Source organism: Anthonomus grandis, chromosome 5, assembly GCF_022605725.1.
Source record: "Anthonomus grandis grandis chromosome 5, icAntGran1.3, whole genome shotgun sequence".
NCBI classification, from domain to species: Eukaryota; Metazoa; Arthropoda; class Insecta; order Coleoptera; family Curculionidae; genus Anthonomus; species Anthonomus grandis.
This window is the reverse complement of record NC_065550.1, coordinates 10,271,136-10,288,176: the sequence shown is the minus strand read 5'-3', so window position 1 is coordinate 10,288,176 and position 17,041 is coordinate 10,271,136. Positions and strand designations below refer to the sequence as shown.

Genomic DNA, 17,041 nt, shown 5'->3' with positions numbered 1-17,041 from the left:
TAAAGGATAATTAAATTAATCTGTGGCATTAATAAAAGTTTTCAGCTTATAAATTAAAATATTTTCCAAATATATACAGCACTTCGAAAATAATATTGCTAAGAACCTTTGGACCAAATAAAAAAATGTTCAAGCTTAAAAGCGAGGAAGATTGTAATTTAAGTATTTCGCTCAAATTGAAACCTATTTCTATAAAGTTTAGTATAATATTCTTATTAAGTATAATGAACCACATTTATTAAATACGTAAAACGTGCAATAAACGTGCCATACTTATCTAGTTTCCAGTTATTTTTAATAATTTTCTAAAATTATTAAAAAGAACTGGCGCGTTCGGGAGAACTGGCACCACCCTACAAATTTTTTTAGGGCCGGTTCTGTTTTAGATTCCATAAAATTGGGATATTTCATAACAGATATTCCAGCTCACCGTCGATTAGAAAAAGCTTGCTTTTAAAATGTAAGTTTTTGGGACAATAAAGTTTTAAATTGTATTTTTATGCGCTAATCTTATTACTGAGGCTGCGGTGCGACAGGCAGTATATACTTTTCAAAATGCGGCGCACTAAAAAAACCGCAATGCAAGGCAGCCGCACGGTGGACAGGCAGGGTAGGCAGGCTTTTCAAGAACTTTACGACTGTCGCGGATCGTATCTTTGGATCTTTGCTGCCGTACCGCGCGGTTAACCGAATGGCTACATCGCACTGCTATTCCTCGTGTCTTGTTTCTTTCCGATGTCCCTGTGGTACTCTTATAGTTTTAGGTTCTGATGAGGGTTGTTGTACTGCCATATAATACGTTAAGAACTTCAGTTTGTCCGACCATTACTAATTGCATTGCATAATATCCCACAAATGATCAAAAATTAAAATTGAAATCTTAATACCTATTTAATAAATAAAAAAGTTGAATGGAATTTATTTTTATTACAAATTTATATAATTTCATTTACTTATCTACTTTTTGATCACAAGCTAAAAAATATGCATTATACACGGTACTATAATTGAGTCAACACTATTAACTTTGTTTGAAGATACAAAACCGGTTAAATTAGCAAAATTAGTGATTTTTTTTCTGATTAACATAGTAGAAAGAGAAAAACAAGTAAACATCGTTATTTCGAGTTATGCAAAAAACATAAATAATTTCTTTTACTGTTAGTCAAGTACCCAATAAATGAAACATCTTGTTATGATCTATAATGTTCATAATGCACCTCCCATGGCAACCTTTTAGGGGATAACCATACCGTATTTCCACAAATATTTAACTCGAATTAATTCGAAAATCCTTGAAAAAATACACCCTAGAGGTAATTGTGTGACCAGTTCATTCGCTATCAAGATTGCCCGGCTTTACACTCCTCCTTGACTCTTACTTGTAATAAGTTAAATCAAAGAAGTAGACCAAGAAAGATTTCTAAAATCCATAAAAAAACAATTACATGAAACACAAAAAAACTTTCCCCATAAATGTTTTTTAAACGAAATATCCTATTTACTATTACATTTTTGGATACTATAGGCAAAGTGTTTTTTAATAGGTCTATCTTGAACTGTTTTAGAGTTATCGATGTTATAAACTTTGTATTCGGCTCATATTATTTAATTATACAGGGTGTTCATTTAATATCGCGGTGCTCGATTGCGCATAAATATTAAAATGGAAAAAACATTTAATAGGGGGAATATTAATTGATTTAAAGAGGCTATTTTAAAAAAATTAGTTTGATTGATACAGGGTGTCCCAAAAAAGCGTGGTACATTATTTGAACTTTTTTTTAAATGGAACCACCTATTTTTTTTTTCTGAAATGGGAGTGTTTGACGCTCTCTTTAGTCCTAAAAATGTTTTGCCCCAAAATGCGAAGTTTGCCTATTTATTAACAATTTAAAGAAATTTTCACGAAAATCATGTGTCATTTAAATCTTAATATTTACCAAGGATGTTTTTTATGTTTTTGAAAAATCTAGGTAGAGTCCTTAGCTTAGTTCATCTTATCTTTCGAAATTAAATTTTTTTTTTATACGGGGTGGTCAAAGTCGTTACTCAAATAATGACATTTTTAATTCAATTTTCTCTTCAATTTGATACCAACAAGTTTGCTTTTATGTTTACCCGTTTTCTTAAAATTTGTTCTTAAAGGAAGAACAACACATTTTTACATTATATAGACATTACGACACTTACGATGGAAAACCATTATATTTATATTATAATATTTTATGGAATCAAATCGACAAGTACTTTGTCACTCTGTTCTATTCTATTTTAAATACTTATTTTTAAGTAAGAAAAAAAATCAATAGTTGTAGTAACCATAATGAAATTATAGTAGTAAAGACAAGTAATATAAATTCATGATGCTTATCTCATATTTTGAAAGTAAGGAAATTTTTCTCACAAGTAAAAAGTTGGCCATGATTCATTTATTCTTTGTTGTGTGACGTATGTCAATTTTAATGTTTACTTATCAATCGTGTTAAGTATATTTGTATCAAAATGAATTATTACTCTCAGCGAGAATTAGAGTATTTACGTTATCGGTGAATGCCTTGGGAACTGTTTTTTAACTTCAAGAGTTTATGCGGAAAAATGTCCTAACAACCAACATCCTGATAATAGATTGGATAGTGTTGAAAAAATTAAAAGAACTATTCGAGCATACTAGAAGCGTAGAATACAAGCAGTAAACTAGAACGAAAACAGTTTTAAATGAAGAAAACCAATTGGCAATCACCATGACGGTTGTAGAAACACCGAAAATTAGTATAAGACAAATAAGTAAGAACATAGAAATATCGAAATCGTCCGTGGGAAAATGTTTGAAGAAAAACAAATATCATCCCTAGCATGCTCAGATACATCAAGAACTTGCCAAAAATGATTTTGAAAAAAGAAGAACTTTTTGTCAATGGGCACAAAATCAAGCAGCAGAAAACGAGATTTTTTTTAAATTTGTGCTTTTTACTGATGAATGTACGTTTCACAGAAACGGTTTTGTGAACCGACATAACTTTTACTTTTACTATTTTCAACACCGATGGAGCATCAATGTTTGGGGTGGAATAGTAAATGATTTTGTTATCGGTCCATACTTTTTTGAAAATCGTATAACAGGAGTTTTTCTAAATTTCTTAAGAGAGGATTTTCCACGCTTGACCCAAGATCTTCCCGACTTTGTAAGGCATTAAATGTGGCTACAGCTGGATGGTGCACCAGCTCACTTGAGTGCAAATGTCAGGGAACATATCACGCACCAATTTGGTAATAGATGAATTGGAAGGCTAGGTTAGTTAGGAAGGTTAGGTTAACTTTTTTATACATAGTTATTCTATTCGATAGGTCCCACTTGATAGCCTCCTTGGTCACCGGATTTAACGCCTCTGGATTTCTTTTTGTGGGGAAATCCGAAGCTTATCGTATTGTACCCACAACTAGGAAAGATATGGTGGAGCGCATACAAGAGTCTTTTAGACGTATTACGCGTTTTAGGCTTCGTGCAGTTAGAAGAATTTTCACAAATCAACAATTTTTGTGATGTAACTCTTTTTATCATGTATTTAATTAATGTTGTTTATGTTTTAGGTCAATTCTTGATGTAACTGAACTTGATGAGAGTGATTTATTGTTCTTGTGGGATTTTCCTACGGACGATTTCTGGATTTGTAAGTCCTTCCTTATTTCCCTTACTCTAATTTTCGGATTTTCTACAACCGACTTGATGACTGAATTTGATTTCTTTATTTAAAACTGTTTTTGTTCTAGTTTGTTTCTTGTATTCTATGCTTCCAGTATGCTGTAATCATTTTCAAGTAAAAATAAACGTTGTAATGTCTATGAAAAATGTGTTATTCTTCCTTTAACAACAGATTTTGAGAAAACGCTTAGATACACGTTACTAGATACAGGGTGTTCCATAAAAAAATAGCGCAAAATTGAATTAAAAATATTGAGTAACGATTTTGGTCACCCCGTATAAAAAAAAAAATAATTTTGGAATTTTGAAAGATAACATGGACTAAGAAAACGTCCTTGGTAAATATTAAGATTTAAATGATGTTCGTGAAACATTGATTTTCGTGAAAATTTCCTTAAATTGTTAATAAATAGGTAACGTCGCATTTTAGGGCAAAACAGTTTTAGGGTTAAAGAGAGCGTCAAATAAGACTACCATTTCGGAAAAAAAATATAGGTGGTTCCATTTAAGCAAAAGCTCAAATTATATACCACGCTTTTTTGAGACACCCTGTATCAATCAAACTAATTTTAAAAAGTAGCCCCTCTAACTCAATTAACATTCCCCCATTAAAGGTTTTTTCCGTTTCAAGATTTAGCAGCAATCGAGCACCGCGATATTAAATGGACATCTTGTATATATAAATATAAAATACAGGTAATACAGGTGACCATTTGAGACTTCAAAGTCATAGTTGAAGATAGACTATTATCAAAAAATACTTATAATTCACCACGATATAAGTCCAAAAATTGTTTCATTTCAAAAAATGTTCCATTAAAAAACGCAACATCTATGGAGTAAGCTTTTAGTGGTTCGTGCAACTGTTTTTCTATTATGGATTTTAGGAATTTTCCGAGCTAAAACACATTGATTGGCTATCTTAGCTTTACATAGAGCAAAGATTCTTACAAGTTATTTACAAAATATTGTTCATCCGCTATATTAAGACTTATTTTATATTAAAAGGTAGATTTCCCATTGCTATAAATTACACCCGAGTTTTATGACAAGTCTTTACACACACTGTATATCACCTGTCCATAGTATCACGGGTTCCCTTATTACAGTAAATTTAAATACGTGCAGTTTCGCGATTTTTTTTTATTTCGACGAAAAGCAAAAGAAGAGAAAGATTCCGCGAACGGCGGCGGACAATCAATCAGGGTGAGATTTATCGTTTCGGTCCCGATTTCGAAAATTTATGTAAACGAACGGGGACCGGCGAATTTTTGCTGCGACAGATTTATGTTTTTTCAATCCCTTCTGTTACGTTTTTTCTTCTTTCGTCCCGGGCCGACGCGAATAACTGATTAATTCGGTTAGGGACTGCGATTTTTTGGATAAGAACTTCTATCTATCAAGGACATCACTTCCTTACTAAATATACCTTGACCGATTTCTTGGACTTTTTTCAGCGACTGCTCTATAGCTCCTTGATCGTTCCTTAATCGGGATTAGCACACACTTACAAATATTGTAGCAAGTTATCCTCGTTCAAATTTTAAGGCTATATTATGAATATCTTAATTATCTATAGCAATTTTTTTGATCAGGTTTATACTATAGATAAATTATTCAATTTGACACTAGTCAATCTCACCTTTATTAGATTGATAAAGTGACTGGACATGAAACGTCATAGGTCAGCCTAAGGGAGCCGAAACCCGTCACTGAAGGGACTCTGTAGAGTACTACGAAACAAAACTTTCGAGAGAAAGTCAAAGAGATTTTTGGATGAATTATACCGATCCACGTAAAATACACTCTCATTTTCATTTAAATTTTTCTATTTACAATTTTCCGTATTTTACACTGGAGAATTTTTAGGAATGTTCTACTGTAAGTAGAAGGTTCGGTTAGATAACAAATTGGCACAATATCCTTTTATGTATAAGTGTAATGATGAGCGACGTTCATCTATCCTACTCATAAAGAGTAATATTACACACACGGAAGCTAGAAGTGAATTTCTGTTAAATTAACTTTGAAATTAATTTACTTTTAATGCAAGGAAAATAAATCTCACCCTTTGTTTTAATGAAGAAATTCAAAATACATTCCACTGGAATAAAAGATCACATATAGTATTGTATAGCTTCCATTCAAGTCTTAAATTGATAACATGTAATAAAAATCAATCAGCAAAACGTTTTTTAATACGCTAACACTGGGCACTATCTTAAAATCTATCTATCTAATAAACATTTATTTAAACTAATAATAACGTGATCTGAATCCTGCTTCTTTATACCGAAAAGTTGATTTATGGATATGTTTAGAGCATTCAATATATAGGATTTATATATTGAGCTAAAAACAGATTATTAATGCATGCTTTATTGATAATACTTAATAAAACATGCAGGGACAAAAATTCGAACCAAATTTCTGATCTCCCATTCACTTTTCATTCCCAATTACCTTGCTATTCTTGTAGAAATACGAAAAAAAAAATATTCTTCAATACAAATTAATTATTGTGAAACCCATATCTAACATCAATAATTCATAAAGCTCAGCGGGCACGAGGTTAATAAGTAAAACTTTATTCGGACGCATACGAATACGTCGATAGCGGTATATGATTTTTTTCATATGTAATATTCGGTGACATGGTTAGAGTTTACCTATATAGCGGACCACGCATATCTCATATAGACAATTGCTTCATAAAAAATTATTTAACTAATTAATAAGAAAGTAAATTATTTAAGCTATTAACAAATTGCCGTGTTAATTAAATAAGAAAATTAACCCAAATGAATATATAAGAAACAATATTTTTACATAATTTTAATATATAATTCGGATTCGGTCTATTATTTAAAATATGTAATAGCTTTTACTTTTATAAAGAATTGTTTAAATCTAAGGCTTTGATTAATAAAGAATAGTTAAAATAAACTTAAGTGTATTTTATTTGCTATAACCATTATATTAAAATATTTTCCAAAATATGTCTAAAATAATTGTTTATATTGTTCTATTAAGTTCTTCACTAATTCCGAGCGCAAAATTGATTTGGATTTTTTGCAAAAACTCTCAATACTCAGTTTAAAAAATAATTCATTTCAAATGTATCAATTACAGCCGACAAGTAAAACTTACCTAACATTTTACTCAAATCAGCATTATGGAGGTCTGGATTTTCATCGGCTAATTTTTTTCTTTCTACTTTAGCCCACACCATAAATGCATTCATGGGTCTTCTAATTCTAGCCTCTTTGCTGGCTTTTTGGCTTTGATTAGGGCCTCCCATTTTATGAGGAAAAGCACCACGTGCTGCGTATACCGGTATCGATTCCGTCGTGTAGGCTGCCTGTCTTGTGTAATCAAATCTAAAATAAAATATTAGTAACTAGTTTATTTTATAGCGCATTTTATCCTTTCGTTTACTAGAGGCAGTATACGCATAATAGGGGCAAATATTATATGAGCCTATCTGTAAGTTGTTTATTAAATCCAACCTAGCATCAAAGTCTTTATACCACTAAATCTTTATTAAATTATTTATTTGAATCAAAAAAAGTCTTCTGTAGCAAGGTTCTGTGATATGTTAAAAATATCCAATTGTACCAAGACATATTTCTCTTGACGAGACTTCTCATGGTGCCGACTTTTGATGGACCTCAAAGTCATTTCTGAGAGGACTCTATAAATCTCCAAAAAGGTAGATTATCAAATGAATAAAACCCCATTTCAATGCAAGAACTTAATTTTTTGATTTTGACTTTGAACTTGATTTATTTTGTACCTAACTAACTATATTCTATTTCAGAGTTTCTGCACCTAAAACAACTTTATTTTTTACCACTTTTTATTGAAACTAGAGTCCTACATTGACAAGTTTTTGGTTTGAAAATGGTAGATCTGCTAGGCAACTAAGCTAAATTACTAACTAAAAATTGCCAAACTTCTCTGACTATAAACTATATCTGATGTAATTTTCCTTTTTTCATTGATGATTAATAGTAGATAAAATTCAAAATTAAAGAACACTTTTCAAAATATATAAATATAACATATATGGATATGTTTGAGCATCATGACGTAACATCTTAAAGACCAGAGAGGTGGTTTTTGTGCCCAACTAAAGTTTAAATTATAAACTCAGGAACTCAATATTTAGGTCTACTCAGGGAGAAGTTTGCTACGTTTCAAATTTCACAAGTTGATCTAAATTTAAGTAAAGAAATTGAGTTGTCTTTGATTTTGTTAGAAAACGGTATCTGAACCATGGATCCGCTCTTGCTAAAGCTACCAAGCATACATTAAATCAGTTTCTTCAGAAAATAAGTATATATGATAACAAACTCAGCCTGAAACCTAAAATAAGAAAAACTATTACAAAATAGATCCTACGATAAAAACTGGTAATATTTTCGAGTATTATAGGGATATTCTTGATTTGTAATTGCGCTATATCAACTCAGATAATATCATGATTATAATTGTATAATGCAGGGTCATCCAAAATAAGATATTGAATTATACTTTAGACTGTTGAATAAAAACCCCCTCTTTTTTCATTATTAGATTTTCCATGAAGTATTTTGTAACTTTGATTTAATAGAGTATCTAATAAATCTTCAATCCATGTGAAAATATTTGGATTAATAAAATTTGGCTAACTTGACTCAATACTGATAATGGATTACAAAAAAACCATACCAAAAATTAACATGAATACTAGCAAGAACATTTACAATGAATCAGTGTCCTATATCATCGAAGACCTTTGTCTTTGACTTAAAATTGTTAAATTACCTACGTAGTAAAGATAAATATTAAACAATGATTATTTTAATAGGTTATTTAATTTTAAAGTAAAGCCTTATTCCTGTGGGAACTATTTTGAGATTTATTTTTAGGATATAAGTGAAAAATCGTTTTTTTCCAAAATATATGAAAGTCATAAATAGGGTTACGATCTTTCTGGTGGGCCACCCTGTAAAAACGTATATAGAATTATGACAATATACAATATCGGAAAAATTTGTATTTTACCTGTTATCATAACCCCTAAAATCTGCAAAACCATCCATGCCCCCCGCAGCAACCCACATTTCCTCGGATTTGGGAGGAGCTTGCGGAAGCATTTGGGCAGCTGGGATCATATCCTGAGGATCAGCTCCACCACTGGAGTAGTCCTGCGGGTATCTGCCTAACTGATACTGTTGTAAAAGTGGCGATGGTGAATTAGATGGTGATAGGCAGTTATAGTGACTTGACTGATTTGATGGGGAGGGTGTGCAGGCATGGTCGTCAATAAGGCTGAAACAAATATAAACAAATATTAATAGGTTAGGACTAGAATATATTAAAATATATTTTTTATATTAGAAAATGAAATATTATAATTACATAAAAAATTCATTAGCTTTGTTTTTCTATAAAAAGTTTATATTTAAACTCAGCCATTTATTTATTAATTTTTATGGTATTTCACTTACTTTCGTTTTTTTAAATAGATTTTTCTTATTTTCTTTACTTTCTATTTACTGACTACAGTTATACGTCAAATCTTTTATAAGTTCTAATTGTTTTGCGGCCTCTTGACATTTTCCATCCCAAAAATGGTGTAAACCGAATTTTATCAATTATCTAATTACCTAATTAGGTATGAAAAAAATCTAAAATTATTGTTGCTTGCATTTTTTGGATAAAAATAATTTGATTTAACAAAAAATAAAACCGTCACAGCCCACTTCGTTTCTTCTAATTTAATAGTTTAATCAGGTTTAATAACGCTCCCGTTTCGTTTATCAGGGATTTCTCGAAAATGCTTAATTATATCGAAAAAATGCAAGCAACAGAAATTTAAATTTTTTTAATGACTAACTAGATGGTGTTGCTAGATTTTTAAGTTTCTTATAGAAAGCATAAGATACGAGCCATCAGAAGGATAAGCTCCCCTGAATCGTCTCCTAAAATTGGATTGACACCATTTTTGGGGCAGAAAGTAAAAAGAGCACCTAAAAAACGGGGACAAGTCAATTTTTCAAGGACAATCGATTTTCTTTAAGCAATTTGCGCGGGCTGTAGCTCTGAGGGGCTGCATTTTAGGACACATGTTTATAGGAAAAAAAAATCGTATTTTAACTCCAACAATACGCTCTTAAAATATTTGCACTAAATTTCGTAACACCCTGTATATTTATAATATACCGATTATTAATTAGATATTTCCTGGCCTCACCAATTATTAAAATTTATGCGGAGGACTGCCAGCGGGCAGAGGCGAAAGATGTAATATTATTCAGCACTACCATCGTCGATGATACTTGGCAAAATGAAGATCTTATAAGAACCCAAGAGAAAGATCCCGATATCCAGATAGTCTAACCTGGATAAAGAAACTAACTTGGGAAGAAGTTGCCTAGTATTCTCCCAATGTCAAGTCATATTGCGCACAACTCAATAATTTTGGAAGATGGATTGTTGCAGTGGAAAATGGTTTACCACGACGGCAAACACGAAATATGACAAATGGTTATGGTAAATGTCGGATTTCCGAGTTGCTATAGGAAATCTGTGCCGGTATGTCAGGAGGACATCTTGGAGTAACAAAGACCCTGGGAAAAGTGGGGGAAAGATTTTACTCTTACGTAAGAGTCAAGAGCAAGGCAGATGTAAGAAATTGTGGAAAAAGGTCCAAAAAAGCGTTTTATGTATGGCAAATAATAGGCCGCAGTGGAAGCAGAAGGCTTTGAGGCATCAATAAAACGTGGGTACCAATCCGTTTAAAAGGATTGCTGTTGACGTCCGACGATCCGTTTCTCGAATCAGAAGCAGGGAATAAGTACATTGTATCCGTGATGGACCACTTCAGTAAATTGGAATAAAAAAAATAAGCCACCTTAGCGAACGGTGAAAACGCTACATTAATATTAGCTGCGTACTATACAGGGTGTTTCGCGAGGAAATGGAAATATTTTGGGAACATGTTCAGAAGGTCAAAATAAGATAAATTAACTTATTTGTTTTAATCTGATTCTCAACCGTTTCTGAAATAATCGTCTCTGATTTTTTTTGTAAGATTTTTTATTTTAAAAGCAATACAAACAAATACTAAAAAAGAAACAAAATTCCACTAATTTAAAATGTTTTCGAAAATACCTCTACCAACTTCAAGGCAAGCTGCAGCACGTTTGTTAAGCGCTCGTGTTGCACGTTTAATTGCTTGGGGATAGTTTTTAATAATACTTGAAGCATTCAAAATTTGATTGTGGAGTCCTTCTACGGTTTCTCCTGGTGTTTCGTACATAAAGCTTTCATTCACCCCCAGAGGCAATCCAGTGGATTTAAGTTTGGTGACCTTGGTGGCCAAGCTTGAAGTTCTCCTCTGCCAATCCAATGATCAGAAAAACGATTGTCTAAGAAATTACGCACTCTAATGGCGACTAAAATGAGGCGGGGCTCCATCGTGTTGAAAATCCATTCGGTATCAAACAATTAGCGGAACATCATCCAACATGTGTATTAAATGGTCTTCCAAAAAGCGTAAATATCCTTCTCCAGTAAGACGCTCATCTAATACAAAAGGACCAAAGAACTGGTCGTTCAGCATTCCACACCACACGTTAACACTGAATCGATGTTGAAAGTTTCATTCAAACTTGGCATGAGGATTTTCATCTGACCACCGATGTTCATTGTGTCGGTTATTAATTCCATTGCGTGTAAAATGAGCTTTATCGCTAAATAAAATGAATTTATGTAGGCCTAGATTTTGTTGGATCCATTCGCAAAATTGAACCCTTAAGCCATAATCACCCTCTTGAAGATGTTGAACCGGTTGAATATGGAAAGGCTTAAACCCGTTGTGTGTGTGTCTTCCAAACGTCCACGTGATGCTAATCGAAGTTCTTTTGTAATCCGCCTCGTACTAACACCCGGGTTCTCTTCAGCCATATCCAGAACATTTTCTTTATTTTTCACATTTAGTCCCGCCTCTTATTCTGAATTAATTCTTACGCTTAGAAACATTCCTGTTTCCTAAGCATTTGCGAAAACTGTCTAAAAAAACTTTTCGATTAGGAATTCTTCGATTTGGAAAACGACATCGGTATTCATCAACAGCACGTAATGCGCTACCATTACAGAAACCATACACGAATATCATATCAGCATACTTCTTATGGGTGAATATATGAGGCATTATGTATAATAGAAACTTTGCTCTTTTTAAACTGAAAGGCTTAGAATCATCATGCTTGTCAACACAACTAGTCAATTAAAATAGGTAATAACAAACAATGATGAAATATCTGCAACGTGAGTTAGAAATACAGAAAACGTAATTATTCCAAAAATTAAAAAAAAACTTTAAAGCCGATTATTTCAGAAACGGTTAAGAATCGGATTTAAATATATGGGTTAATTTATCTAATTTATTCACCTTCTGAATATGTTCCCAAAATATTTCCCTTTCCTCCCGAAACACCCTGTATATTCATAATATTCCGATCATAATATAGATTTTTCCTTACCTGTCTGACTATTAAAATTTTTAATATATTAACTAAACTGAATGGTAGAAGAAACATTTTTTTGATTCTTTTTCATATTTATACAAATTTGTTATCACGCTTTCTTGCCTGCCTTATGATGAGACCTATACCGGTCCGAATAACGGGGATCTTGAAAGCAAAAATTAATGTATCGACTTAGAACTAAAAATTTAAGACACAAGTTAAAAAGAAAATGATAGCGTTTCTCTTACTCCCCCTCTAGTAACTAAAATCATACCCAAATTAAATGCAGAGGTGACCGAGACGTGCAGCGTATTGTATTTCCTTTTTAGAGAGGTGAGGGAGAAACGATCAAACAGTGTTGTTCTCATTTTAACCTATGATTTTCTATTACAGGTAAATGAATGGAAGGATATTTTGGCACCCAAGAAAAAAAATTTCGGGCCGATGTGTGAATTTCATGCTTATTTTTGATTTTACTGAAGAATGTTTAAAATTATTTAGTCAGACAAATATAAAATATCTATCTTTAGTGTGGTTTTTTAATTTAACCTTAGTAATGCATCCCTGATTCAAGCACTTATAACTTTTATGAATATATTATATATAAGACATAGTTTCCACACTTTCAGCTACGCTGTACACCATTATTAAAGATAAATGCTCTTTTTCGTGTAAATAGTATAAAAATAAAAATTAGATGTATCAATTCTAATAACAGTATTTCGTCTCTTAAAATAAAAATAAAACACCAAAATAGCTCTAAGACCTGAATATTTAAATCATCACTTTTAGACTCATTATTAGTTCTGATCTATCCTTTTGGGTCACCTAAAATCTGTTGTTTTTAAGGCGTAACCTGACTTAATACCTGACTCGGCGGAAGAATAGTTTAAGACTACCGGGGTATTTTCAAATAAACATTTGCAATTTTACATCAGGACTTTTAAAATAGAATCTATTATTGTTTTGAAAACAAAAGAAATTTAATTAAATTAATAGATATAATAATCAGCTGGGGATGAAGGGGTAAATGAAATTTAATAGCTAACTTTACTGCATAAGTGTGTTTCCCCTTAGAAATTATTTTCAGTGATTGTTTATTTTGGAGCCTCAGAAGATTGTGTAATTGTGACAAATTGTCTTAAATTGTTAATCATCGAATAGTCACGTAATCAATAAATCATTTTGATTAAAGTATTTATTTTAGCGTGATGAGTTCAAAAAATATTTATTACAAAAAATATATATTTTAATCAATCCATTTAATTAATCCAATTAAATTTTATAATGATTTAAGGATTTTTGGTTATAAATCACTAAAATATAAAAAAGATCTAATAAAAATAGAACCTAATAAAAAAGAAATCAAGGGATGAAAAGCAGATCTGTTTAGATCAATGAAAATTTATAAGTATAACTCATACATTTTATAAAGGTTCCTAGCTTAAGTTGGTACGCCGCTCAAAATAAATATTAAAAATTATACAGGGTGTCCGGAAAAAGGAGGCCAATCCGCCGGCCACATATAGGGTGAACCAAAATAATGTGACTTTCGTTATGCCATTTTTTAATTGGGAGCTCGGTATTCAATATACAGGGCGTCAAACTGAGAAATATAAAATCGTTTTTTTTGAAGTCGAGTGGTTCATAAGATATTAAATTAAAATTTGGTGTAAGGGGCTTTTTTGGATCGAGAAATTGAATTCCGTTCACAGATTCTCTATACCTTTCAGAGGGCGCCCCATGCGGTATATTGCATGTGTTAAAAATATCAAAACTTTTTTATACGTCTGTATAATAATGTTTTAGTAAAAAAATTTAACTTTCCAATTTTTTTTTGCAAAAAAAGTATTCTTAGTAAATGTCGGCCTGAGAATCCGTTTATTAGATATCTTAATTTTAAAATCTAGATACATTTTAAGAAGTTAACAAAATAAACGTAAATATTTTTTTCTAAATTAATGCTAAATTACTTATTATAATAAAAATCATAGAATAATGACCCAATTTGTTCTACGTGACCTCCATTCATTTGTATACGCATACGACCCCTTTTTATTAAAGAAAATCTAAGGCTTTGAAAAATATTTGGTTTCAACTTGAAATGCTCTCCAGCTGCAATGATTGTTTCCCTTAAATGATCCCCGTTTAAAATCGGAACCATATACACAAAGTCTTTCATACATCTCAGACTGAAAAATCCAATGGTGTAACATCGGGCGAACGGGGTGGCCACGGAACAGGAGCATCTCGACCCCGACCAATCTTGAAATACTTGATGTAAATAGTTTCTATATCCCATTTATAGCAAAATGAGCTGGAGCACCGTCGAGTTGAAACCAAAGATTTTGTCTGAAATTTAAAGGCAAATCGGGCAGTATTTCTTGTAGAAACAGAAATGAATCACCGGTCAAATTGCCTGGTAAGTTAACAGGTCCTAAAAAAAAGTTATCCATAACACCTGCCCATACATTGGCTTTAAAATTTACTTGATGATGTGTCTTAACTATGGCTCTAGGATTCTCTTCAGCCCATATGTGTGCGATATGTATTTTTGTCATTGTATTGTGTCATCATATATTTGTTTAAAAATCCACATTTCTATTATTCATTTCACATAACCATCTACAAAAACCAAGTCTTACCTCGGGATCGTGGGGTAAAAGACTTTGTACTTTTTGAAGATGAAATTGGTAAAGTTGTTGACTCCGTAAAATATTATGTGTCTCGGTTTTCTCAATATTTCTCACCCGTTCAGCCAAAACCCTAGTACTAATTATTGTCAATTTCTCGGCCTCTTCATTGATGAGAGTTTAAGGTTTGACAACCACGTTTTGGGCCTCGCTGCTAAACTTTCTTCTGGTTGTTTTGCAGTCAGGGTTGCCAGGCATGAGTTGGGGGGAGGGGGGTTGTTTGCTCGTTCAGTTTATTTCGCCTTAATAGACTCTCATATCCGTTATGGGTTGCCATTTTGGGGTTTGTGCTCCAATGGACTCCTTAACATAATTTTTACTATTCAGAAAAAAAGCATTAAGGTATCTGTGTGGTGTTGGTCTGAGAGTCTCTTGTAAACCTCTTTTTGTAGCTGAAATAATTTTAACAGTTTTCTCACTCTTTATATTGGAAACTGCAATACTCATACATAAGTCCGTAAGTCCCTAACCATCCTGCACCAGTCATAATACTCGTCAAGTGGGCAACTTATCTCTTCCAATCCCCACCTCCTCACTTACGAGAAACTCTCTTATATTTATTAGTCGTAAAATATTTAATCATGTTCCTTTTTCGATTAGGACTGTTACAGACCTTAAAAAGTTTAGGAGAGAACTAAAGAAATTAATCTTACCAAAAGCTTACTACAGCATTGAAGAGTATTTTAATGACTCATTTTAATATTTAAAATGAATTATATATCTTTTGATCAGATTTATTTTATAATTTTTTTATTATTCTTGTTTTATGTTGGTTCTCACCTTTTCTTTTCTTCTTTTTTGGTTTTTTCTTTAATTATATAAAATATGCTTCTATGTACAATCAAAATCGATTATGTATTCTGTTTTTGTCCTGTATCCTGTATAACCAAATAAATACTTGTATTATAAATTCTAGGATTAGGAAACTTTTAGCACAAGTTTGTAAACTTAGCAAATAAAGTATATTTTGACTTTGACTTTGACTAATGTTTGGTGATTCTTCGACAATTCTTAAAATTTCTTCCTCTTGCCCTGGTTGAATCGTCTTTTGCTGAAACTTCTCCCTTAGGCGGTTAATCAAATTTAAAAAATACTTATTTTCTTTTGGGACAAAATCGGTGGGAAGAAAACACACCAAATACAAGTATGTGTTTAAAAAATGTAGATTTATTTTAGAAGTAATTGAGAAGCTTGTTAAGAGCGTCAGAAGCGTTTAAATTTGTCACTTTGAGAGTACGTAACTGGTGCCCGAGGTCAGCCAATTTGTTTAGAAAGAAATATCTAGATATTAAAATTAAGATATCTAATAAACGGATTCTCAGGCCGACATTTACTAAGAATACTTTTTTTATAAGAAAAGATTGGGTAATTAGAATTTTTTACTACAACTTTATTATACAGGAGGACAAAAAAGTGTTGGTATTTTTAACACATGCAATATACCGCGGCGCTATCTGCAAGGTATAGCAAATCCGTGAACGGATTTCTATTTCTCGTTCCAAAAAAACCCCTTACACCAAATTTTAATTTAATACCTCATGAAACACTCGATTTACATTAAAAAAACGATTTTATATTTTTCATTTTGACGCCCTGTATATTGAATACCGAACGCCCAATAAAAAAATGGCATAACGAAAGTCGCATTATTTTTTGGTCCACCCTATATATGGCCGGCGGATTGGCCTCCTTTTTCCGGACACCCTGTATATCAAGTAGGTGAATAAATTTTGGATTTTAGAAATAGTGCAAAATAAAAGACATAGTTTTATTCGTATCAATTAACTTATATTTATGTTTTAAAACTGAGATCTGGAACAACGCGCAAATGTTTTAATTTTTTGATTAGTAAAACAATTAGATGCATACTACTATTGTATATTTTTGTATTATACTACTACTAGGGACTATTGATTTTTTACAGATTTAATAAATATTTTAACAAAATTTTTTTGATTATAAAAAAAAATATAGGAAGAGAGGGCTTAAGTGAAATCACCATAAATTATGTAGATAAGCAAATAAAGTATATTAAGATAAAAAAAACTACAATATAATTACATTCGAAACTTACAATATGCTACGATTGTGTATTGACGTGAGGCAGCAGCATCTCGTGTGGTTTT

The 17,041-nt window shown here is 31.9% G+C and overlaps 1 protein-coding gene across 2 annotated transcripts in view; it reads right to left on the bottom strand.

Moving 5' to 3' along the window:
- The window catches only part of LOC126736460 (putative transcription factor SOX-15), a 302,005-nt gene that overhangs the window by 122,118 nt on the left and 162,846 nt on the right, over positions 1-17,041 (bottom strand). For both annotated transcript variants that reach the window (XM_050440827.1, XM_050440825.1), the window contains exons 2-3: positions 8,753-9,019; positions 6,854-7,083 (exon numbers count right to left, since the gene is read on the bottom strand). In XM_050440827.1, coding sequence (XP_050296784.1) covers positions 6,854-7,083; positions 8,753-9,019 — 497 coding nt within the window. The remainder of the gene's footprint in view (positions 1-6,853; positions 7,084-8,752; positions 9,020-17,041) is intronic.